At 42.7% G+C, this 26,810-nt stretch overlaps 1 protein-coding gene across 4 annotated transcripts in view; it reads left to right on the top strand.

The window, feature by feature from the left end:
• LOC124595425 (zinc finger protein 391-like) overlaps window positions 1–26,810 on the top strand; it is a 55,750-nt gene that overhangs the window by 7,467 nt on the left and 21,473 nt on the right. For all 4 annotated transcript variants that reach the window (XM_047134162.1, XM_047134163.1, XM_047134161.1 and 1 more), the window contains 2 exons: window positions 18,004–18,066; window positions 22,462–22,524. In XM_047134162.1, the coding sequence (XP_046990118.1) occupies window positions 18,004–18,066; window positions 22,462–22,524 (126 nt within the window). The remainder of the gene's footprint in view (window positions 1–18,003; window positions 18,067–22,461; window positions 22,525–26,810) is intronic.

Here is a 26,810-nt window from a genome sequence, read left to right as displayed (position 1 = left end):
TATTCTTCTTCGAAATACAAGTGAACAGCAGTTAAACATAGACACAAACATAGAAACAGTCCAGGTATTAATACAAGTAGTTGCTGATCATAAGTAAGAACACAATGTGAGGGCACTGGTAGATGGCGCTGTGGGTGCTGAGTACATACAGGGTTACAACAACTCGTCCCTCTTGGAGAAAGGGCGCTCAGCTGATACGGACATTGAGGTGACTTGAAACATCCATTGCCTCTGTGGTGGACGCAGCCGATGATTATGGCCACAGTGTAAAGAGATTTTGGGGCATAAGTGATGTGGCTGTGGACATGCGCGCCAGGCGCTCCCTTGCAAAATGTTATAGGATAGGGCCAGTGACAAGGGTACTGGTAACATCTCGACATCCGGTTCCTCAACATGGTGTAACTGTGCCAATGGTGAAGGCGCCAGCTGCTCTGTCGGGTGTGGCGGTGTTGGAGGGCCCAAAGGAACCGGCCCGGCCCAGGCTGTTTAGTACGCTTCATATAAATTCAGTTTTGGAGAAAAACTGTCAACTAGTGAGTTTAGCCAATAACTTGTCGAGATGGGGCAAAGGGTAGGTGTCAATGGTAGATTGAGCATTACTGGTACGTTAAAGTCACCACAGAGGTGAAGCTGGTCAGTTGGCTTTTTACAGTCATGGGGGGGGGGGGGGGGGGGGGGGGGGGGGGGGGGTAGTCCACTCACTTGATGTAATAGACTGTATGGCCCCAATAATATCAGCCTCTCCAATTACGCTTTCACTTGATCATGCAAAGCCACTGGAACAGGGCACGAACAGAAAAAATATGGCTGGAAAGTGGGCCACAAAATTAGTGGCACAACCTAAACCACTCAAGACAAGAGAAGAGAACTTGGAAAACAGAGGGTCTAACTGCTGGTGAGGGTCCGAGTCGGAAACCAGGAAAAACCAAATGCATTGAAAGCATCCAAACTGTACAAACTCGCAGTGTCAGCATCATTACCTACAAAAAATGTCACAGTATGAACCACAGCTGTATACATAGTGGGAACCATAAATTTCCCCACGATTCGAATATGCTGCTTGCTGTAACTCGTCAAATGTTGAGTAACTGGAGATAACACAGGAGGCCCAAATCCACATAAATTCGGGAGTTCTGTAGAGTCGCAGCTGCACCCGTGTTCACTTGTAATCTGAACACTTCTTTCTATCACTTGCACTTCGATGAACAGTTTGTTATGGTGTATAAGCACTAGAGATGCACAGTTACATCCATGTGTGCAGGAGGAGGCTGGAAACATTACACAGACACTGTAGATCCTTCTTTCCTACAGTTGTTGCAAGTCACCCAGCACTTACGGCACACGGCCCTGTCATGTTGCACAAAACAATATGGCCAAGATGGGAGCGCAGAGCGCTGCTGTTGCTGTTTTCATTGTTGTTTGGCATGTAGCTGTGCAGCACAGTGCAGAGGCTGTGGTTGTATGCCTGCTGCGTCGTCCTCCCCTGAGAACTGGCAGAGAACTGACTGATGCTTGATGACCAAAAGTAGGAGCCACTGCGGTGATGTCACACCAAGTATCAGACTGATAACCCACAGCACAAGATGCCTCGAAAGATTGACCAATATTTAATACTTCAGTCAAAGGTGGATACTTGCACTGCAGTGGGAGTTGAAATGCCTCCTTGTTAGGAGCCAACTGAATGGTTGTCTCACGGACCATAGAGTGAGCATAGCAGTCGTGATGAGCATCAGTAACAAACTGACATTTGTGGCCGAGGCCAGGGAGTTTGGTCACCCAGCCTGGTAGGATTGGGGGGGCTATGTATGACAACAGTAGAACTGTACAAGTGCTGCAATGACATGTATGCATTTATGGTGGTAGTTTGAAACAGCCTACACTTTTCATTGAATAAAAGTGACACGAGTTCTTTGAGCTGGACCAACTGGTAGATCCAAGGAGAAAACAAAGAAAGGAACAAAGCGTTACACATGTTTGCATCACTGACACCAAAGGTGAGGAAGTGTTGCCCAAGCTACATAGCCTCCCAGTCTTCGGCCACATTGTCATAAAGGGGAAAGGATGGGGGGCACGCCATTGGCATTGGCACCTGCGTAGGCAGCGTGGTCACAAGTTCGTGATAGCAACTGTAAGTTGCTGCTGCTGCTTGATGAGAGATTTAAGCACTGGCTCTATGGCCAGAAGAACCTAAGGAACAACCAATAGACTGAGCACACAAAAATGAATACCACACTTGTCACCAGTTGTGTCTGTATGTAAGACACAAACAACGGTACGGCAGTAATCATCCAAAGTTTAATTTTCTTCCACAAACAAGCAAACAGTATTTAAGAATATAGACACAAACATGAAAACAATGCAGGTGCTAATCATAACTTGCAGGCTTTCGCAGCTGGCGTCTTCATTAGTTAAAAGTTTCGGGCTCAGAGGCCTTGGTCGATCCGTAAAACTTCTTCTTCTTGACATTTCGTTGCCAATTGCGGGCAACATCTTCCAAGGTGAGTCAGTGACTGGCTGCCAGGCCGTGGAGGTCCCATTTGTGTGGAGCACGTAGAGGGCACCACCGTACATCACGTGGGGCTGACTGTAAGTCTATCTCTGACTAATGTCATTATTTTTAATTGAAAGTTATCAATTGTCGCGTTGTTGGTGTCCCCCCCCAGCAGGTCGACAACTCTTTTGTGGATATGTGTGTGGCAAGCATGGGACCCCGAGCTAGTGCAGTTCTTTCCTTTTCAGGCTGCATAGCTTCCCTTTAGACATCCCACCCTGTCCCCGATCCTCCTCCCGCCCCCCCCCCCCCCCCCCCCCACCTCCACCTCCTTCCTTCCCCCTCACCAGACTTTTCCACTGTCAACCCTTTTATTATTCAGAAAGGGGTCAACGCAATTGCAGGTCCTGTAAAGTCTTATTCCGGTTACGAAATGGCACCTTGTGGTTAGAAACAGACGGTGCCTTCCAGGCACATAAATTTCTTCGAACTAGACTGCTACACACCTTCCCTGTCCAGGTGGACGTACACCATACTTCAAATTCATCGTACGAGGTGGTTTATACAAGATCACGTGACTGATTATCCAATGAGGACATTCAAAATTACCTGTTTGATCAGGGCATAAAGGCCATACATCAAGTCATGAAAAGGTTTGAAAAGGAATTGATACCCACCTGCGCTCTCTTTTTGATGTTTGATGGAGTTCAACTTCCATCAAATATTAAAGCAGGCTATGAGATAATTTCAGTTCACCCTTACATCCCCAACCCTACGTGTTGCTATCAGTGTCTGTGGTTTAATCATACCAGCCAGTGGTGGTCCAATACAGACAAATGCGTTACTTGTGGCGGGGATGCCCATGAGGGTGATTGTCCACCTCCATTCCCTTGTTGCATCAACTGTATGAGTGACGTGCCTTATTTTTAAAGATGAACAAAATAGTCAGGAAATTCGAGTGAAGGAAAACGTGTCTACCTTTGCTGATTGTGAGTTATTCACCAGTAGAAAGCCCACTGTGCTCCCAGTGGATAAATACAGCACTGTCCTTGCCTCTCCTCGACCTACTAAGGAGGTAGCCATGCAGACTTTGGATCTCACCTTTAGCTTCAAGGCCGTCAGATCGCCATCTCAAAGATCGCCCGTTCAACCTCCCCACTGTCACATGCTCACTCTAAGGCTCAACCTTCATTGGCTCCTGCTAAATCATGGGCCCCATAATTGGACATCTGGACTTCCAAAAAAGAGCCTACTCTTGAAGATTTTTTACGTACCCAGACCTCACAACCATCGACTCCTCTCACATCTCAATGTCCTGCTTCCAAGAAGGCTCACAAGAAACACAGTTCCTCTCCTTCTCCGCCACAGCATGTCTCCTCTATGGCACCTCCCAGCGGTAGCCACTCTCGGCCGTCTTCCTTGTCGCCGAGACGCACCGCTGGTGGCCAATCAACCAGCCGATCACTGGCAGCAGGAGCTTCCCCCAAACAACCTATGGATCAGGATCTTCTGCCTTTGGCAGAATGCCACTCTATGCTGTCGGCTGCCAGCTGTCAGCAGTTGCTGAGTTGATGGCAACTGTGGTGAGATTTTTACCTTTTCTGCCCACCCTATGTCAATTATCCATTGGAATATTCACGGAATTCGCTGCAGTTGGAATGAATTGTCAATCCTCTTACGATCCTACTCCCCGGTCATCTCCTATCTTCAGGAAACAAAGCTATGTCCTCATGATCGCTTTGTCTTCCCTTATTTCCAATCGGCCCGGTTTGATCTCCCCTCTGTTGGTGGCTCCGGCGCATTATCACCATATGCCCTTAAACAGTTCCTTCCAAGCTGTCGCTGAACGTCTTTGCCTTTCTGGATACACCTTCTCACTTTGTACCATATACTTTCCATCATCCACACCAATGGCAAGAGCCGATCTTCTTCGTCTGCAAGGTCAGTTCCCACCCCCTATTTGCTGGTTGGGGACTTCGACGCCCACCACCCACTTTGGGGATTTCCGTGTCCTTATCCGAGAGGCTCCCTATTGATTGACCTCTTCCACCAAGCGGATCGTGTTTGCCTCAACACTTGGGAACCTACTATCATTTGGACCTGTGGTCGGCACTGTTCAGCTAGCTTGGTGTTTTGAATGGTTTGCTCTTGCTGATACACACTCAAGTGACCATTTTCCATGTGTCCTTCGATTACAGCCACTATGCACCCCAAGACGCTGGCAGGTTTCCCAAGCGGATGGGACGCTTTTCTCCACTCTAGCAACATTTGATGACTCTTAATTTTCGCAGCATTGACGATCGGGTCACTCATGTTACGGAAGTTATTCTTACAGCCATGGAACGTTCAATACCCTGTACCTCCCCTTTGCCCCAGTGCCTGCAAATTCCTTGGTGGATGCTCTTCCGCCCCGGGACCAGATGGCATCCATGTCAAAATGTTGCTGCATTTATCATATGGTAGTCCGTTTCTGGCTGACAGCATCTTTCCCAGAAGATGGCGGGTAGCTATCGGCATTCGTGTTCCGAAACCTGGAAAGGACAAACACCTCCCCTGTAGCTCTCGCCCCATCTCTCTCTTGAGTAGTGTATATAAGGTTTTGGAGCGTATGGTAAATTGCCGTTTAGGCTGGTGGTTGGAGTCCCGAAACCTGCCCAATGGGGTTTCCGAAAACATTGTTCCGCAGTTGACCATCTTGTTGCTCTCTCCATTTATATCATGAACCTCAGGAAATGCAAAACGGTAGCTATATTTTTTGATCTGGAGAGGGCATATGATACCTGTTGGAGGTCAGGCATCCTCCGCACACTGTTCTCTTGGGGCTTTCGAGGTCGGCTACCCCTTTTCATCTGTGAATTTATGACAGAGCGCACTTTTTTTAAGGCGCGGGTGAACGCTACTCGCTCCTGTACTTTCTCCCAAGAAAACGGGGTGCCCCATGGCTCCGTGCTAAGTGTTTTACTGTTTGCCATCGCCATAAATCCAGTTATGGATTGTCTCCTTCTCGATGTCTCAGGCTCCCTCTTTGTTGATGATTTTACAATCTACTACAGCTCTCAATGGACGAGCCTTCTTGGACGATGTCTTCAAGGATGTCCCGATCGCCTTCACTCACATAGCATCGAAACCATCTTCCGATTTTCTCCTAGTAAGACTGTCTGAGTAAATTTTTGGTATCTTACGGAATTTTATCTGCCTCCCCTACATCTAAACACTATCGATCTTCTGTTTGCGGGCGTCACCAAATTCTTGCGACTTATGCTTGACAGAAAACTGTGCTGTAGATTCTTTACACTGAGACTGCTAAACCTCCGCTGTCCAATCGGCAAGCTGTCCTGAGTCATTACGCTAGTCATCTCTCCTCCGTGCTTGCTCATCTGACCCATGCCCTTTTTTTCGGCGCCTCCTTGAATTTAGGGTATGCAGGCCACCCTTCATCTCTCCCACCACCGGGAGTTGGCTTCTGTCAACTGCTACATTCCCTTTCCTTCCAATTTCCTAAAACTTTTTCAACAAATGGGGGTAAGGCGCCACCTTAGCTTTGCCTCCGGACCTGCCTTCTCTGTGACCTTTGCCAGCTTCCCAAGGGCACTAGCACCCCCTTATATTTTATTTGCTGCTCTATGCGCACAAGTGGAGGATGCCACCTTTATTTACACTGATGTCTCAAAGACCACCTTTGGTGTTGGGAGTGCCTATATTGTTGATGACACCCCTATTAGATTTCAGCTTCCTGACTAGTGTTTGGTTTTTACTTCGGAGCTTTACGCTGTTCTCCAGGATGTCCAGTACATCGGTCACCATAAGCGGATACAGTATGTTATAAGCTTGGATTTGTTCAGCTCTCTTCCCAACCTCCAAGCTCTTTATCCCGTCCACCCTGTGGTCCACCGAATTCAGGACTGCCTCCACATGCTCCACTTGGGGGGCGTCTCTGTGGCATTCCTCTGGATGCCAGGGCATTTTGGTATCCGTAGAAACGAGGCAGCCGATATAGGGGCAAAGGCTGCACTCTCTCTTCCTTGGCCCTCTGGTTCCCTTTGCTGATCTACAGAGCATTTTATGTCGTCGTGTTGCTGTTTTATGGCACACACATTGGTCTGCATGCCCCGATAATAAATTATGGGACATGAAACCTCTTCCCTGTGCTTGGACCTCTTCCTTCTGCCTCGTCATCAGGAGGAGGTAATTTTAACTAAACTCTGGAATGGGCACTGTCTTTTTAGCCATCAACATTGTTTAAGTGGCAGTCCTCACTCTCTTCGTCCCCACTGCTCTCAACTGTGGATGGTGAGACACCCTTTACTTCAGTGACCTTATTTTAATCCGCACCATACCCATTTACCATTGTAGCCTGATATATCTTCACTCTCTTCGTCCCCACTGCTCTCAACCGTGGATGGTGAGACACCCTTTACTTCTGTGAGCTTATTTTAATCCGCACCGTACCCGTTTACCGTTGTAGCCTGATATATCTTCCCTTTTAGCAGATGATCTACATCTACATTTATACTCCGCAAGCCACGCAACGGTGTGTGGCGGAGGGCACTTCACGTGCCACTGTCATTACCTCCCTTTTCTGTTCCAGTCGTGTATGGTTCATGGGAAGAACGACTGTCTGAAAGCCTCCGTGCGCTCTCGAATCTCTGTAATTTTACATTCGTGATCTCCTCGGGAGGTATAAGTAGGGGGAACCAATATATTCGATACCTCATCCAGAAACGCACCCTCTTGAAACCTGGCGAGCAAGCTACACCGCTATGCAGAGCGCCTCTCTTGCAGAGTCTACCACTTGAGTTTGCTAAACATCTCCGTAACGCTATCACGTTTACCAAATAACCCTGTGACGAAACTTGCCGCTCTTCTTTGGATCTTCTCTATCTCCTCCGTCAACCCAATCTGGTACGGATCCCACACTGATGATGCATGCTCAGCCGATCATATCCTGTGTTTACCAGTCATTTGAGACTCTCTTTGGGGAAAACAACCCGACATCCCCCCCCCCCCCCCCTCCCATTCAATAGCAGTTTTCTCAAATTTTTTTCTGTTTGTAGTTTCTCTCCTTCGAGTTTCGCTCCCATTGCTGCTGATTTAAATTTCCGGTTTTTACCCTTCACTGAGCCACAGAATGGGCGCTTAGGACTATAGCGGTTTTGTGCCCTAAAACCATAATAATAATAAAAAAAACATTGTTGGTACAAAGTCAACTGCCATATCTTATGTAACTTTAAGCCTTCCTCTTTTCTATACATACGTGCATAATAGTGCGATGTTCTGACTAGTAAGCTCATCTCACTAAATTTTGTTTCATGATCATCGTCTTTAAAAACATGTTCTGCTACAACTGATTTGTCGGTATGACCCAGTTGACAGTTCCTTTTGTGTTAGGTTCCAATATAAACCTTCCTACAGCTACACTGAATTTCATACACCCCAGGAGTTGCTATGGGGTGTCGAGCGTCTTTCACCGATCTTAAACATTCACTAATCTTCTTGGTGGTTCTAAAGATTGTTTCAACTTGAAACTTCGCTGGAACTTTCCCAGTATGGTCCATAATATTGCAAATAAATGGAAGTTGTTGTTGCTGAGTGTTGTCAGACACTTTTCATCTGGGATGGAGGGCTCACTCTATCCCGTTGTCAGTGTATCCATTTTGCTTAAAAGCCATTCACAAATGATTCAGTTCATCTTGCAAATAAACTGTCCTGGGACAATTCCGAAGTTTTTGAATGTGAGAAAACTGTTTCACTTGGTGCAAGCTAACTGTATCTATTCACACATGGAAGTGGCGATCCTATGGGAGCAGATACATTAAACACGTTGAGGACTGGTGGTAACTAACAGTCAACTGTTAAATTGCCATTTATTTATTAGCAATGCAATGCAGTTTTGTGGTATGAATAAGGTGGACAGCCTAACATTTAGATCTATGGAACTGATTGTAGAAGTGTCTTCTGATAGACAGAAGTAGTTCAAGAATTTACAGAATGTCAGACAGGAAACACCAGTTACAGATGATTTCCATGTGGTTATTAACTTGTTGGGAAGGAAATTATGCAAGGAAAAAATTCCTGTTCTCTCCAAAGGAGGAAATTTTGCAATTACTCCATCAAAGGTTCCCACAGAGGATATTGTAGCTAATGTAGAGGTGGGGATTTGTCAGTTATCACCATATTCTGCTGATGAAATCAGAATGGAAACAGCCGTGATACTAAGTAAAGCTAAGTCACCTAGCAGCCAGGAGAAAGGAAGACATTACGGGAGATTAATACGGACTGGAATATTATTGTACTTAATGCTGATCAGACTAATGTTACCATTGTAATGAAGAGTGAGGACTACCATAGGAAGATAATGAGTTTTACGAACAAACCGGAGTGGCCATGGACAGCCCTTTTGGATTCTAAAGGATCCTAGAACAAAAGTGTTAGGAGCTACCAACTGATTAATAAAAAAAGTCTTCTATTCTTACTGAGGATAAAAAAATATCTATGCAAAACGGAAGCTTGCCGTCCTAGATTGTATGGGCTACCAAAGATACATAAGCCTGTTGTCCCATTGAGACCATTGGATCGCCTACTCAAGAGTTGGCCAGACATCTCACCTCCTTGCTACAACCGCATATTGGTAAAACTGATTATCACATTAAAAATTCTATGCACTTTATTGAAAAATTGGAGGAGATTACTGTCGGTGCAGGTGATATCCTTCTCAGTTTTGATGTGGTATCCCTGTTTACCATGATTCTTGTTGACAAAGCTCTTATACATAGCTGATATGTTTCCAATTGATATAGTAGCTCTGTTTCGACGTCGCCTGTCCATGACCCATTTCCAGTATGATAATGAGTTTTGCGAAGAAACTGAAGGAGTGGCCATGGACAGCCCTCAGAGTCCAGCTGTTGCTAATCTATCATGGAAGTTTTTGAACAGCAGGGGCTGCAGTCTGCCAGTAAAAGTCCTTTGAAGTGGTATCGGTGTGTGGATGACACTTCTGTGGTATGGAATCACATTGAAGAGGAATTGTATGATTTCTATGTGCACCAAAATAGTATTAATTACTATGGAGAAAGAGAGTAACGAACAACTTAATTTTTTGGATTTATTAGTAATGAAATGAGCAGATGGGAGTCTAGGGCATAAAATGTATAGAAAAGGTACACTCACCAACCGGTACCTCCATAAAGATTCGAAGCATCATCCCAGGAAGAAGAGAGGTGTCATTAAAACATTGGTGGACAGAGCTAATAAGATCTGTGAGCCAGTTTATTTGTGAGATGAACTAAATCATTTGTGAAGAGCTTTTAAGAAAAATGGATACGATGACACCACCATAGATCGAGCACTGTATCACAGAAGAAAAGAGTCTGGCAACATTCAGCAACAACAACTGTTTCCTGGAAAAGCTTTTCTTCTTTTTATTCACAATATTATGGACCGTATTGGGAAAGTTCTGGCCAAGTTTCAAGTTGAAACATTTTTTAGACCCACCACGCAGATTAATGGATGTTCAAGATCGGCGAAACACGCACGACAATCCTTAGCAACTCCTGGAGTGTATAAAATTCTGTGTAGCTGTGGGAAGGTTTATACTGGAACAACAGAAGAAATGTCAATATCCGCTTATCTGAACACAAAAGGAACTGTTGACTGGGACATACCGACAAATCAGCTGTAGCAGAACATGTTTTTAAAGACGATGATTATGAAACAAAAGTTAGTGAGACAAGCTTGCTAGCCAGCACATCACATTATTATGCCTGCATTTATAAGAAGCTATATAGATTCAGAAACACCACCGTGATTTTAATAGAAAAGAGGAACGCTTAAAGTTAGATAAGATATGGTGATCGACTTTGCACCAAAGATGCGACAATCGATTACCTTCAATCGAGAATAATGATGTTAGTCAGAGATAAGACTTATAGTTGGCCCCACAGCCCTCTATGCGCTCTATATAAACGAGACCTCCACGGTCTAGCAGCCAGTCGTTGACTCACCTCGACCAATGTTGCCCGCAGTTGGCAACGAAATGTCAAGAAGTCTAACAGATCGACCACGGCCTCTCAGCCCGGAAGTTTTAACTAATGAATCTAGGTACTATACAAGCAGTTGCTGACAATAAATAAGAGTACAATATGATGGTGGGTGCCTGCTCCATTGTGCTTATAAAGAGGAGGGCTCCAGTAGAAGACGCCTCTGATGGTCGGTCCGTACAGATACCGTTGGCAGAATATTTGAAGTGTAGTGCTCAGGTGGGTTATAGCATATACTACCTGGCATTGTCACATAATAACCGCGCTTCACTGAGAGGATGTTGAGATACTTCACCAATTTTTATCTGCAGCTTTTTGTCACCTGGTCCTTTTAGATCAGTGTTGCATCTCTCAGGTCCCCACTAGTCCAGGAGAACAGTGTCTGTCAGTGTTTCATGTTATACTTTTTCTCACAGACATCGAGGGAGTTGTGCACTCTTTGAGTCTGCTGATTACTCCTGCTCATTATGTTGAGAACTTTTGCATTTGGTATAGTTCTCTGTCTGTAGGCTTTGCCAAGTATCACCTCAAAGGAGCCAAACAGTGGGCCTTCTCTTGGGCCCCTCTGCCATCGCTTTTCATTTTTCCCCTGCTAAAAAACAAGTCATCCATCTTTGTTGCTGGAGCATGGACCATCCAGAGCTCATCATGGGAAACCAACTTGTCAATGTAGTCACACAGTGTTGTTTTGAGGGCTGCCTCTCCAGCAGTGAAATGACACAGTTACCCATGTCTAAGAGAATACAAGAAGTTGCTTCATAAGCTTAATAGTCTCCGCCCTCTTCGCCATACATCTCGAGCACCATTCTCCAAATATAGGTTATTGGCCTTGTGGTGACTATACTACCAATACCAGATACATGTTTCAACAGCACTATAGACATTGAGAGAGTTAGTCATTTTATCATTGAGGGATAAGTCGGATCATGAGCACCTTTCATTTGAGCCCCTTTGATAGTTTTCTGGCTGAATATGGGATCCTACCGCTGCAGTTTTGATACCACCATCTACTACTCAGTTATGCAATTACTATTTCCCAATTCCCTAGCCATCTGAATTATCACATTCTTTTTCTTTTTCAGAAGTACCAACACTGGAAATCAACCCATGACATACCTTCAAATTGGAATGTTTTGGAAATCTACATTTATACTCTGCAAGCCACCCAACGGTGTGTGGCGGAGGGCACTTTACGTGCCACTGTCATTACCTCCCTTTCCTGTTCCAGTCGCGTATGGTTCGCGGGAAGAACGACTGCTAGAAAGCCTCCGTGCTCGCTTGAATCTCTCTAATTTTACATTCGTGATCTCCTCGGGAGGTGTAAGTAGGGGGAAGCAATATATTCTATACCTCATCCAGAAATGCAACCTCTCGAAACATGGACAGCAAGCTACACCGCAATGCAGAGTGCCTCTCTTGCAGAGTCTGCCACTTGAGTTTGCTAAACATCTCCGTAATGCTATCACGCTTACCAAATAACCCTGTGACGAAACTTGCCGCTCTTCTTTGGATCTTCTCTATCTCCTCTGTCAACCCAACCTGGTACGGATCCCACACTGATGAGCAATACTCAAGTATAGGTTGAACGAGTGTTTTGTAAGCCACCTCCTTTGTTGTGGACTACATTTTCTAAGGACTCTCCCAATGAATCTCAACCTGGCACCCACTTTACCAACAATTAATTTCATATGATCATTCCATTTCATATCATTCTGTACACATACTCCCAGATATTTTACAGAAGTAACTGCTACCAGTGTTTGTTCCGCTATCACACAATAAATGATCCTTCTTTCTATGTATTCACAATACATTACATTTGTCTATGTTAAGGGTCAGTTGCCACTCCCTGCACCAGGTGCCTATCTGCTGCATATCTTCCTGCATTTCGCTGCAATTTTCTAATGCTACAACTTATCTGTATACTACAGCATCATCTGCGAAAAGCCGCATGGAACTTCCGACACTATCTACTAGGTCATTTATATATATTGTGAAAAGCAATGGCCCCATAACACTCCCCTGTGGCACGCCAGAGGTTACTTTAACGTCTGTAGATGTCTCTCCATTGAGAACAATTTGCTGTGTAGTGTTTGCTAAAAACTCTTCAATCCAGCCACACAGCTGGTCTGATGTTCCATAGGCTCTTACTTTGTTTATCAGTTGACAGTGCGGAACTGTGTCGAACGCCTTCCGGAAGTCAACGAAAGCAGCATCTACTTGGGAGCCTGTATCTAATATTTTCTGGGTCTCATGAACAAATAAAGCGAGTTGGGTCTCACACGATTGCTGTTTCCGGAATCCATGTTGATTCCTACAGAGTAGATTCTGGGTTTCCAGAAATGACATGATACATGAGCAAAAAAGTGTTGTAAAATTCTACAACAGATCGATGTCAGAGATATAGGCCTATAGTTCTGCGCATCTGCTTGACGACCCTTCTTGAAAACTTGGACTACCTGTGTTCTTTTCCAGTTATTTGGAACCTTCCATTCCTCTAGAGTCTTGCGGTACACTGCTGTTAGAAGGGGGGCAAGTTCATTCGCGTACTCTGTGTAGAATCGAATTGGTATCTCGCCAGGTACAGTGGACTTTCCTCTGTTGAGTGATTTCAGTTGCTTTTCTATTCCTTGGACACTTATTTCGATGACAGCCATTTTTTCGTTCATTCGAGGATTTAGAGAAGGAACTGCAGTGTGGTCTTCCTCTGTGAAACAGCTTTGGAAAAAGGTGTTTAGTATTTCAGCTTTATGCGTGTCATCCTCTGTTTCAATGCCATTATCATCCCAGAGTATCTGGATATGCTGTTTCGATCCACTTACTGATTTAATGTAAGACCAGAACTTCCGAGAATTTTCTGTAAAGTCGGTACATAGAATTTTACTTTCGAATTCACTGAGCACTTCACCCATAGCCCTCTTTACGCTAGCTTTGACATCATTTAGCTTCTGTTTGTCTGAGAGGTTTTGGCTGCGTTTAAACTTGCAGTGAAGCTCTCTTTGCTTTTGCAGTAGTTTCCTAAATTTGTTGTTGAACCACGGTGGGTTTTTCCCATCCCTCACAGTTTTACTTGGCACGTACCTGTCTAAAACACATTTTGCGATTGCCTTGAACTTTTTCCATAAACACTCAACATTGTCAGTGTCGGAACAGAAATTTTCGTTTTGATCTGTTAGGTAGTCTGAAACCTGACTCCTATTACTGTTGCTAAACAGATAAACCTTCCTCCCTTTTTTTTATATTCCTGTTTACTTCCATATTCAGGGATGCTGCAATGGCCTTATGATCACTGATTCCCTGTTCTGCACTTACAGAGTCGAAAAGTTTGCGTCTGTTTGTTATCGGTAGGTCCAAGATGTTATCTCCACGAGTCGGTTCTCTGTTTAATTGCTCGAGGTAATTTTCGGATAGTGCACTCAGTATAATGTCACTCGATGCTCTGTCCCTACCACCCGTCCTAAACATGTGAGTGTCCCAGTCTGTATCTGGTAAATTGAAATTTCCAACTAAGACTATAACATGCTGAGGAAATTTATGTGAAATGTGTTCAAGATTTTCTCTCAGTTGTTTTGCCACTAATGCTGCTGAGTTGGGAGGTCGGTAAAAGGAGCCAATTATTAACCTAGATCGGTTGTTGAGTATAACCTTCACCCATAATAATTCACAGGAACTATCCACTTCTATTTCACTACAGGATAAACTACTACTAACAGTGACAAACACGCCACCACTGGTTGCATGCAATCTATCCCTTCTAAACACCGTCTGTGCCTTTGTAAAAATTTCGGCAGAATTTATCTCTGGCTTCAGCCAGCTTTCCGTACCTATAATGATTTCAGCTTCGGTACTTTCTATCAGTGCTCATAGAGCACTTCATATCTAACTTCTGAAATGTTCCCACAGGCTGATTCATATGCAACCTCTGCTATGTATCCAGTTCACAAGATTCTGTTGTTGCATCCTTGCTTTTCTGTGGGAATACTGAAAAGTTGATGGTGCTAAAGATGTCAAAATGATTGGAATACACTTTCACATGCATTAAAGGCCAGTAACAATACAGTTTGCCATGTACCTGTTGCATCTTCACAGTGAAACTGGTGGCTATTGTTAGAGCTGTCTGTTCCATGAAGAAGTAAACTCGCAACTTATTTTTGGTATTCAGTGACTGTGAGCAAGTGCACCTACTGACTGATTTTGACCTCTCCATCTTGCAGTGCCATTTAGCCTTGATGACCATCTTTCTAGTCTCAGCAGTACTGCATGCAAAGCCTCTTTCTTCTGAATCCCTATCCCTATGGGAATCCTTGAGAACAAGCTACCTGATCACTTTATCCAGGAAATTGACTACGTGGCCAAAATTGATAATGGTGATGCCAGACACTAACTTGCTAGCACAGTGCGGACATTCTGATCCATTGCAGCTACTCCTTCCAGCTAACAGTGTATCATTAAGGAGACCACTGTTGCGTTTGTTCTTCTGTTTGTCCCAGAAAGAATCCTCCATATTACCCCAACTTCGTATTAGACACTCTCTGACTAGGTTTTATCCTGAGCAATAAGATGACCCCTACCCTCACACCATGTCCACACCCAACATGACAATGACTCACAGCCTTCCTTAAGGCATTCAGATAAACACAGTTGGAGGGAGTGCCTTTTATTTCCAGCTTTAACCCTTCGAGTTTGTGCACCTATGTATAAAGTACATGAATTACAAATAATTTTCATGCACCATTCCATTGGTGTTTTACAACTGTGAGCTGGTATCTGTTCCTTCATTATTGCCTCAGCAAGCTGTGTTGTCATACATCCAAGAGAGCAGCAGTAATATAAAATAAACAGTGAACTGGATGAGAAAAAAATTATGATCCAAACAGCAAAATTACCCAAATTCTGATCTAGCAGCGCAACCCCACAACGAGGCAGTTGTGTATAAGATAATTAACAATCATATAAGCATTTGGTTAGGATATGATGCAAAAGTGATGTTTAATGCTTTGAGTGCATCATTAATGTGGGGTAACACATGTACATGGCAACAGCGTGACACAATCAAAGTTTATTTTCTTATTGTTTAATTAAACAGTGATTTAGTTCTTATAATGTAAGTCTGTTTTATTGTTGTTCAGTTAAACTAAGATTAAACTGTGATCTTCTTCATACTTGTTTACCTTGGCAGCATAAACAGAGCTGTTCTTGACATGTGTACAGAGTATATCACTTGCGCCAGTCTGTGTTATAAATAATGTTGTACCTGCTGGAGGGTTAGTGTTTAAACTATACTTGGGGATGGGTGTTCAGCTGTTATGGGAGGTGTGCCTCCCTCCTGCCCGTCCTACCTCCCCCCCCCCCCCCCCCCCCCCCCCCCAATATTTTGAGCTCCAGTAGGTTTTGACTGTGCCTGCCCAGTTTGACTGCCTGGTCATATGCCTTTTGTATTCATTGTATGATTTCTCACAGCCTTTTCTGATTTTGTTAAGCTCTTGGCTTATATGGACTTCCATTTTGTGTGCTTTGTAGGATGTTTATTATATTATTGTTTATGAACATCTCATGCCAACTGAGAGTCAGCCACAGAGCAAAGGGTTGTGTCTTTGACACATACGAACCCTCAGGGTTCTAGTATCTGTCTCTGTCCCTCTGCCCTACAAACGTGCTTGATTAAGTGTTAGGTGCCCCTTGCGATATTTCCTGCATTTTTAAAAATCATAACATTGTCAGTGTTCTGGGTGTCTTTGCTCGACTATTTCCCATATGCCATGACAACATTTAAATGACTTTTACTCCTTGCTAACAGCACTGTTCTCTAGGAATTGGTTTTGCAAATGAGGAACTGGTGACTTCATTCTTTGGTTCCTTAATCCTTCCCCTACAACTAACAGCTAATAGCTGTTAGGCCTCCATGTTTCTTATGTCCTTTACATCAACCCTAGAAGGCAGTGTATGTTGAAAAAAGAAAGAAAAATGTTGATGCAGCAAATGAGAAGCAGTGAATGTGAAGGATGAAGGCGCTTGCTTGTAAATTACGTATTGTAGAAGGCTGATGACCACCCTTGCCACCTGCAGCATCATGTTTCTTGCATTCACCTCACACCAACAGTCTCATTTATTCATACACAGATGTGTGCATACACGATAGAAAGTGAAGCCATAGGTGAGCACCAAAGAAGACCTGCAGTAAGTGGTTTACCATTAGGCACACCAACGCTGTTCCCCAGCAGAGAGAGAGGAACCTACAAAACGAAACATTTTCTGAAGCTGTCCCCCTACTCCATCCAAAATGTGCGTGATTATGCATTTAATCCTATCTGTAAGGATGTTAGTGAACCACCTCTGTAGTAAAACCTCAGCATAACATGTGACCTCTCTATTTCATTGCTTCTGGGCACTAGAGTCCCTCCCCTGCTTGGTTCTGAGTGAGTGCCCTTCCTGTTCAGCTTTTCCCATCCTATCCCTCTCTGCTTCCCAACGAAGGAAATAATAGTTCTGAAAGCTAAGACAATGTTGTCACTGCCCCTGTAATATGTATGTATCAGCAGTATTAGGTGTAAATACTGGCCAACAATTTTAGTTTTCCCATCTGAATTTTCCTTTGATACAGTTACTTGCCTTTTGGTGTCTTCTTTTGCTCTTTCTGTTTGTTAACTATTATTCTTACTGGTCACACTTTTGTCATGTGGACATGCTTTTACTTCTTCAGTAATTTTTCTTGCTTGTTGAGAGACCAGCCTTTCATATTTGGCAACAGTTTTTCGCTATATTTAATGACCCTCTTTCTGTATTAGCAATCCTCTGTTTTTAGGTAATCTCATGTAAGTGTCTAGCAATAATTTGTATTCATCTGGTGTACTTTTTCAGCTTTTTGCATTCTTCTTCTTCTTCTCCTCTCTCTCTCTCTCTCTCTCTCTCTCTCTCTCTCTCTCTCTCTTTTGGATATCCACAACATTCCACATGTTATAAATGTATCCACTTCCATTGCCGAACTATTTTTTCTTGTGTGGGTACTGTTTTTTTTCTGCATGTAGCAGACTCTGCACATTCTTTCAGTGACTAAGTAGCCTCTGTGCATTCCAGTTGCTTTTTATGTTGACAAACTAAAAAAAAAGTCATAATTTTTTGTGTACTATATGTGTAATGAAAGATTGCGAGACATGACAAATTTTTCAATTAATAGTGTGCTTCTGGGTGCTCTGCTGTGCTTCCAGGTGCTGTGCCGAGTTGTGGTTTCCATTTCATGCTCAATATTTCGATGACTGACCCAACTGTCTTCTTCAGGTACTGTGAGTTCTGCTGTTGGAGTCCAGATAGTACTCATAACAGTAAAATTTGCAACACCTGAAGTCAGATGGGTCAGTTGTCAAAATATCTTGTGTAAAATGGAAACAACAACTCGGCAGAGCACTCTTAAGCACATTATTAATCAATTGTGTCGAGAATACTTGAGAGATCACAGTATATTCTTCTTTTATTTTGCAGAAATCTTCAGCTGATGAAACACTTCAGAACTTAGCAGATTCATATGGCATCAAAGAGGAGTTTGTAAGTGTTATTTTTTCTGTTTAATGTATTTTACATTAAGAATATAATTCTCTTTTTATATAAAATTTAATACAAAGATCAGACTGAGTATATGCAGGGTGTACATAAAGTCCGGCAACACTTTCAGTTATTTATTGCACAAGAACTAAACATTGTACAGATGTCATACATATTGCATTTTGAAGAGAAACTAGGAAAGTGTTTTTTACAAACATTCGATATGTGAACCATGAGTGACCCAGCAGATGGCAAAACGGTAATCAAATTCTCGCCATACATGTCCCAGCATGGCATCATTGACTGTGGCACTCACTTCTCATGTTTTCTCCTGGAGCTCTGCTTCATCACATGGTAGAGGCAGTACATACATCAGATCTTTAATATGTTCCCACAGAAAAAAGTCACACAGAGTGAGATCTGGTGTTTTGTTGAATTCCAGAAAGCTCGCTCCGCACCTGAATTCGCCACATTTGCGACTAGCGCTGACTATCAGCAGATTACCAAACTACGCTGTTGCAGTATACATGAGAGAAAACTTTCAGGGATTCTCTTCAAAATGACATATGTATGATATCTGTACAATGTGCAATAAATAATTGAAAGTGTTCCCGGACTTTATGTACACCCTGTATAAACATTATGTAGCTATTAACTGGTTAGATGTTTGGGTCTCAAGATTACAATTTGTCACAAATTACAGATATTTATAGCACGTCTGCTTCCAGTATAGACCTACTGTAACGCTGTTTGTTTCTCAACCTTTCATGTGTGAATAACTGTTTTTGCACAAGATGTTATTAACAAATATTGTTGAATGTCTGTGTAAGTCATTTCTGTGGTTGAAGTCTAGATCAAGGTTGGTGCCAGCCATTGTGCTTTTTCTTAAAGGAACATATGTTTGTAATGTGTCAGTTTTGTGTAGCAAATGAGAGAAGAGTTTTTGGTAGTCAGTGAGAGGCAGTGTATTTCAAGTGACTAAAATTAAAATACAGCAACCAGCATTCTTTACAGGTTTTTCATGATTTGCATAAAATTTTACCACCAAAGCTTTTACGTTTTTATTTCTGCTTCGAATGAAGATTGTGGTGACAGACTGGTTTTCAGAGATCAGAGGTCTGGATTAGTTTTACAGCTGATAGCCCAGTTAGCTGTCAAAGCCATCAATGGGACATGACAGAAAGCCAAAATATTAATTATTCAGAAGATAGTCAGTGATCATGAGTTGTATACATCTCACATTAGTTTGCATTGTCATTTCAGCTCTATATCATATGACACAAATTTAGTTTTACTAAATTTTACCCCCCCCCCCCCCTCACACACACACACACACACACACACACACACACTGTGCATTCAGCCTTTATATAGACTTTACTATAACTATTTTTTCAATCACATCTACTCTTGGCACTGAAACACTTCAACACACTGCACTCTCATTGCCTACTTTTAACCAATTACTGACATGTTCCCTTGCATTTCCATCACATGTAATGCCAAGCACTATCAATGATCATCTGCTAAACATGTAATGGCTCTGCTCTTGGTCTAGGCTCTTACTTTTTTGCAAAAAGTTTTGTGACACTTGCCAGGACATTGCGCATGTTTGTGTGTGCTCTTCTTTTTGCAAGGGTAGTACAGAAAGTAGTGGCAAGTTAACTAAGATTCGGGTACGCACATGCAGGCGCCCCCCCCCCCCCCCCCCCCCCCCACACACACACACACACACACTCTCTCTCTCTCTCTCTCTCTCTCTCTGCTGTCATCTGGTATACTCCATATTACACATACACTGATCAGCCAGACCATTATGACCATCGACTTACTAGCTAGTCAGGCACACGCACAGTGCTTGTAGTATCAGCGAGTGTGCTGTCCTTGCATAGATGGGGAAGGTGCGCGATCTGCCTAATTTTGACTGAAGGCCCCTGGCACAAGCATTTGGGAAACTGCACAACTTATAGGGTGTTTGAGGAGTGGTGTGGTGTGTTTCTTCAGTATGTGGCGAAACCAAGGTGAAACCACATCCCAGGTATTGGACGTTGTAGTCTAGGCAGACTGGTAAAACAGGACAGTCGGCAGCCTGTGATGGAACTAACATCAGACTTTAATGCCGTGCAGAGTACAAATGTGTCAGAACACACAATGCACTGAACACTCCTAACGATGGGTCTCTGCAGCCAACAACCCATGCAGGTGCCAATGTTAACACCATGACATTGACAACTATTACTGAAATGGTGGACATACTGGCTGTAGGCAGGTGGTCATAGTGTTCTGGCTGATAAGTGTATTTAGGAGCGTGTACCAGAATAGTGGATTTGGGGGGTTTCTTTCATCCGTGGCAAGAGATCAAAATTGCACTGCTTCATTCGCAGTGGAGTAGTCACGGTGTGCATAAAAAAAGCAGTAGGTGTATGACAGTTTCAATTGCAAATAAGGCATGATACAGAAATGCTGTCTCGTAGTTGTACAACACTACAGGCATCACTTCCATTTTATTAAATTTATGTTGTAATATGTTTGGTTGCATTGCTGCTTGGAGAAATCATTCATTCAACTGAATAGGGGTTTTTGTATGTCACAACCCATTCACATTTAATAAACACCAGAAATAATAAGCAGCTTGCATGTTCATCATTACGATATCTGTCCAAGTGCAAACCAGCTCCTGCACACCAGTGCACTGTTGCACTTCAGTAATATGACGAGCTATAGTTTGCTATAATTTTGCTCGTATTTTTCATGGTTTGCTATGCAATTTGACAGGACAGCTCTACCTTGAGGGGTAACTTCGTGACAGCAGCAAACAGCTCGTTTTCACCACCTACTCATCTGTCTTGTACGTGTGAGCACGGTGAGTCAAATTGGGAGTTTTATGTACCAGTTACAACACACACTGAACAACCTTGCTGCTTAAATGTGCAGTAGTGTGTCATAGCCACGAACTTCTCCATCTTATGAATTTTGTTATACAGTACTTTCATTAATATTTCTTTAGATCGGCTCAATATCAGACTTTTCATTTTTTGATCACTCATGTCAACAGTTGCATTCAGTTTTCCACACCTCAGCAGTGGCATGCGCAAACAGTATAAATACACTGACATCTCATTGTCCATTTAAACTGCTGCTATTACTTTCTTGTCAACCCTGATAAATATTGAAAACTGGCATGTGCCTGTATTCATTATTTCATGATTGAAGTCAAAAGTGTGCCATTTGCAGGCAGCCTCTGGATAGTCCCAGTTGGTTGTTTGGCTACCTAATTAGTCGCTGTGGGTGCTCAGCATTCGTGAAAAGTGGCATTGCTGCAGAAGATAAGTGTGGAGTACCTAGTGCAGGTCAAAAACTATTAATTTTTTGTGCAGACTTGACCTGTAAAATAAGCATGTAATTAACGCTATTTGCGGATACATTTACTCCTGGTACAATACTCTTGTCAAGATTGCCACCATGGATAAAGCTTGTAAATTACCAGTATTTGTAAAAATGTTTTCCTTGTTTAAAGATAAATCAACTTAATGGTAGTTAAATTAACTGCCTTGTATTTTAAATAACTTAAATTGTAACAAATGTAGTACTAGTTTCTACTGCCTGAAGTGTTCATGTAACGTATTTTTCTCTCTTTGTGGTATTATATGATAAGAATGTTTGTAAATACTTGCTGTATGTAATTATATTTTCTCAAAAAACAAAGATGATGTGACCTACGAAACGAAAGCGCTGGCAGGTCGAAAGACGCACAAACAAACACAAACATACACACAAAATTCAGGCTTCCGCAACAAACTGTTGCCTCATCAGGAAAGAGGGAAGGAGAGGGAAAGATGAAAGGATGTGGGTTTTAAGGGAGAGGGTAAGGAGTCATTCCAATCCCGGGAGCGGAAAGACTTACCTTAGGGGGAAAAAAGGACGGGTATACACTCGCACACACACACATATCCATCCACACATATACAGACACAAGCAGACATATATGTGTGTGTGTGCGAGTGTATACCCGTCCTTTTTTCCCCCTAAGGTTAGTCTTTCCGCTCCCGGGATTGGACTGACTCCTTACCCTCTCCCTTAAAACCCACATCCTTTCGTCTTTTCCTCTCCTTCCCTCTTTCCTGATGAGGCAACAGTTTGTTGCGAAAGCTTGAATTTTGTGTGTATGTTTGTGTTTGTTTGTGTGTCTTTCGACCTGCCAGCGCTTTCGCTTGGTAGGTCACATCATCTTTGTTTTTTGATAAATTTTTCCCACGTGGAATGTTTCCCTCTATTATATTAATTATATTTTCTTTTACATAGACACACTGATATGACCACCTTGCAACTGCATGTAGTGTTATTTTCTCCTTATCACACACATAGAATGCAGTTCAGAAAGCTTTGTTTCTGTTGTAGGGTTGTTTGTCAACTAGCGGCCTTACGAGGCTTCAGTCAACTGATGCTCCAAAGAAAGAAAAGGTATGTTCTGAATTTATTAGAAGTAAAGGTTTGCTTGACAATTAATGCCAAATGTCTGATAAAAGTTCTATACAGCTAATTGTAGAGTAAACACTGTAAATGAAATTGTCTGTGATTAGAAAACTGATTCAGTGTAGCTTGATTACAAATTACTGATCATTTTCCTAAGACTACATTTTCAGCAACATTGATTGTAAATACATGGTCTTATGACAGTATCATAGAAGGAAATACCAAGTTCTTAGGCCAACTTTGTGTGTGTTAAATGCAAGATCCATGTTGAATACAACACACACACACACACACACACACACACACACACACACACACAAAAAGCAGATCTGGTGTAAGTACTTCAAAGATGTTGGGAATGTACCTACTTATACCTGGCAGCATTGTTGGATGTGTAAACAGATGTAATTTTTTCTGTTTTCAAACTGCATGGGAAGAAATTACGTTTATTGATATCTGGTGAGTGGTGTGGGCATTTTGAGGTATTTGCAGAACATTTACTCAAATTACTTGTTGTATCGCTTCAAATATTATAAAATGACAGAGGGCACAGCGATGAGATCACCACTGTGTCTGGCAGTTGCGAACTACTTCCTGGAGAGCTTTGAGGAGAAGGCTTTGAAATTGGTGGTGTTGTGTCCTTCTTGGTTTGTAAGGTACATTGATGACACCTTCCTGTCATTATCTTGTTTGTCAATCTCATGAATGCTGTCTGTCTCCAACATTGAATTTACTGTTGAATTGGAGAAGGATGGCAAGCTACCATTGGTGGATGTTTTAGTTGAGAGGAAGGCAGGAGGCCAGCTGGATAATTCAGTGTACAGGAAACCAACACACACACACACACACACACACACACACACACACACACACACTGACCGGTACTTGAACACTCATAGGTTTCACCATCAGGTACACAAGAAGGTGGTCATGAACATGCTGGTACACAGAGCGAAGATTACTTTGGATGACGACCACGTACAATTGGAATTGTAACAATTGAGACATGTGTTAAGAGAGAATGGTTGTAGCAAGGGAGACAATAACACTTTCAAATACCAATGTGAAGGATGCCTCGTGAGTTGGCCGAGGATGCCATGTCAGCTGCTTTCCTTCCATACCGTGGGGCAACAAGCAGCAAGTTATAATGTGTGCTGCAGAGACATGAACTGAGACCAGTGTTCCAGCCTGCCTCGCAAGAAATGAGTTATTCCGTGCCCTTTTAAAGACAACATTGCTCTTTGTGTGTCTGGTGTGTATTATGCCCCTTGCGAATGCAACAGTTCTATATAGGTCAGACTGTTCACACAGTTGCAGTGTTGTACAGAGCACAAACAATGTATTTAATAAAGGGAGTGTGACAATTCGGCCATAACAGAGGATTGCCTGAACAGTGGACACAAAATAGTTTTAAGAGATGATAGTCTTGGCTCAAGCATCAACATATTGGGATTCCATTAAAAAGGAGTTAGCTGAGATATAGAATAAACAACAAAAATTTTAAAATGGGCCAAGGGTACACACTTAGTAGGAAGTGCGGGCGAGCTTTGGATATCCAAAGAAATCAGACAGATGTTTGATGTTTTTAGGAAGGTGGGAGCTGCAGTTTCAAATTTGGTGCCAACTCCTGGTGCCACTTGATGACACTCGGTCCTGAGGTGGGCCAGAGTTGCCATAAGCTGCTCAACTTGCCTTTCATGCATGCGTTGTTTCGGCCCTCTGTGATTAGTGCCAGAGACTGCAGTTGTGCCTGTATAAGTGGAAAACCATAGCCAAGTAGTCAGTGGGTTTTACTCATGATGATGACTGAAGTAATTGTAGAAAGCACAAGTGTTTTATTCGAGTTGACACACCTTGATAACAGGGAAGATTTTATTCAGACAATGCGCTGTGAAAGACTTTGAGAAAACATACTTCGTCAAAAACAGTTTGGATTCCAAAAAGGACTGTTAACTGAACAGGGATATATTATAATGGGCATTAAAAAAAAAAAAAAAAGAGCCGGAGTCTGGAATGTGTAAACCGGTGACAGGAGGGTAATATCTTGGTGTGTGTAACGAGGTGTGGTTCTGACCAGAGCATGGAAGTTCGCAGCCCTTCGCTAGAGGCACGTGTGCACGTCACATGACTAGACAGAGTTAGCAGCAGCACGCATCAATCATCGAGTGCTGCCAGTCGCATTGCAAACAGTGACATGGAGGCGTCAAAAGAAGAGCAAAGAGGTATTGTTCATTTTCTGGTAGCGGAAGGAGTAGGAGGAATGGACATTCATCGACGAATGTCACAAGTGTACGACAAACACTGCGTGTCCCTTGCAAGGGTCAAGGCATAGCACAAGGGCTTCAGGGAAGGACAGGTGTCGTTAGCCAATGATGTATGGTCTGGAGCACCACACTGCATTATCGATGACATCGTCCAGATGGAGGATGCACTCGTTACCCAGGACTGCCAAGTGACAGTGAAAGCCATAGCTGCTGTGGTCAGATTGAGCATTGGAAGAGTTCACACCATCATGAAGGAATGACTGCACATGCACAAAGTGTGTGCCCAATTTGCTCATCTGCAATGCTATACTCGGGAAGGGAATGTGTTCCTGGCATGAGTGGTGGCTGGAGAAGAGTCGTGGTTTCATCACTTCGACAATGCAAAGCCTCATACAGCCAACACACTTCTGTAGAAATTCAAATGGGAGGTTCTTGGCTACCTTTGGTATAGTCCGGACCTCTCTCCCTGTGATTATGCCATTTGTGGTCCCCTTAAAAAGGCTCTGAGGGGCAAACAATTCACCTCAGACGGCGACGTCCAGCTGTATGTGCGGAACTGGCTAAAATCACAGCCCCGGGAATTTTATGAGACAGTCATTCACCACCTTGTGTTGCAGTGGGACAAGTGTCTCAACAGCCAGTGTCAGTACGTCTGAGATACAGGTACTGGTTTCTGTAATTATGCCTCCGGTTCTTTTCTTTTTGAACACCCCTTATAGAATCAATAAAGAAAAAATTACTACCATTAGGAATATTTTGCAACATGGCTAAGGCTTTAGTTTCTGTTGACCGTGATGTCCTAATACAAAAGTTAAAATGTTACAGTATAGTAGGCACAACATGTTTGTGGTTTTTATTGTATAAGAATGACAGAAAGCAACGTGTGTCACTTCCATGTTAATCACCTAATGATATGCTCTCAGAATTTGAGGCACTCAAATATGGTGTACCATGGCGTTTGATTTGGGGTGCTGTTGTTTTTGACATACAAATATGATCTTCCACTTGTAGTTTCAGACTACGCAAATTTTGTATGTTTTGCAGATCATAGAAGTTTGTGAATCAAAAATAGTACCAGGCTCCTAATGAAATATTCAAAAACATCAACAGCGGGTTCAAGGCAAGTGGATTATCAATGTATTTCAAGATTCATTACATACATCTCGTAGAACTAAACAAGCCATAAAAATAATTACCTCAAACAACGAAATTCAAGAAGTAGGAAGTTTTAATTTTTTGGAACTACAGATAGATCACAAGTTCAGTTGGAAAATCCACTACTGAGAATTAATGAAGTGCCTTGGTTCAGCTATGTTTGCAGAAGGCATGATTGTTACCACAGGCAATTTAAAAAATGATGAAAGTAGCTTACTCTGCATATTTCCATTTACTAATGAGTTATCACGACATTTTCTCGGGAAATTAATGTTCCAGGATAGTATTTTCGGAACATAGAAACATGATATAAGAATTATTTATGTCCTTAATTCAAGAATATCCCACAAAAATCTCTTCAAAAAATTGGGTATTTTGATAAAAGTAAACAAACTTGGCTATTTTGGGTGCAGCTTTATTATTTCTCCATTGTTACTTGCTAAGTTATATTTATTCTTGGCACAACAGTGAACTTGTATTGTATCACAGCTCGCAGTTGTACGAGAATATTTGCCTATTCCAGCTCATTTTGCATCTGAAGTCAGTGGTAATCTTTTTCCATTGATTCAACAGCATAAGACCAGGGACTCGTATTACGGAAAAAAAAGTGTATTCCTGTTTTCAGACCAGTGTTAAACTTGTTGGATGTTAGTCAGCATCAATAAGATAGAGAAGAAAAATGTTTCTTTTTGTGACACTTGTTTGCAATTCTTGTTGGTTGAACCATGTATTTTCCAAGAGTTCCAGACCCATTCAAAAATTGTCACACCTTTGCATCTCTAAATGTACTGTTTTCAAAACTGAACATGCACTACCCTGAACAAGTCATCACATTCTTTCATGTAACATCATGAT

This window comes from Schistocerca americana, chromosome 2, assembly GCF_021461395.2.
Source record: "Schistocerca americana isolate TAMUIC-IGC-003095 chromosome 2, iqSchAmer2.1, whole genome shotgun sequence".
In the NCBI taxonomy this organism is placed as follows: Eukaryota; Metazoa; Arthropoda; class Insecta; order Orthoptera; family Acrididae; genus Schistocerca; species Schistocerca americana.
Note: the sequence above shows the minus strand (reverse complement) of the source record. Positions and strands in the feature narration are given on the sequence as shown.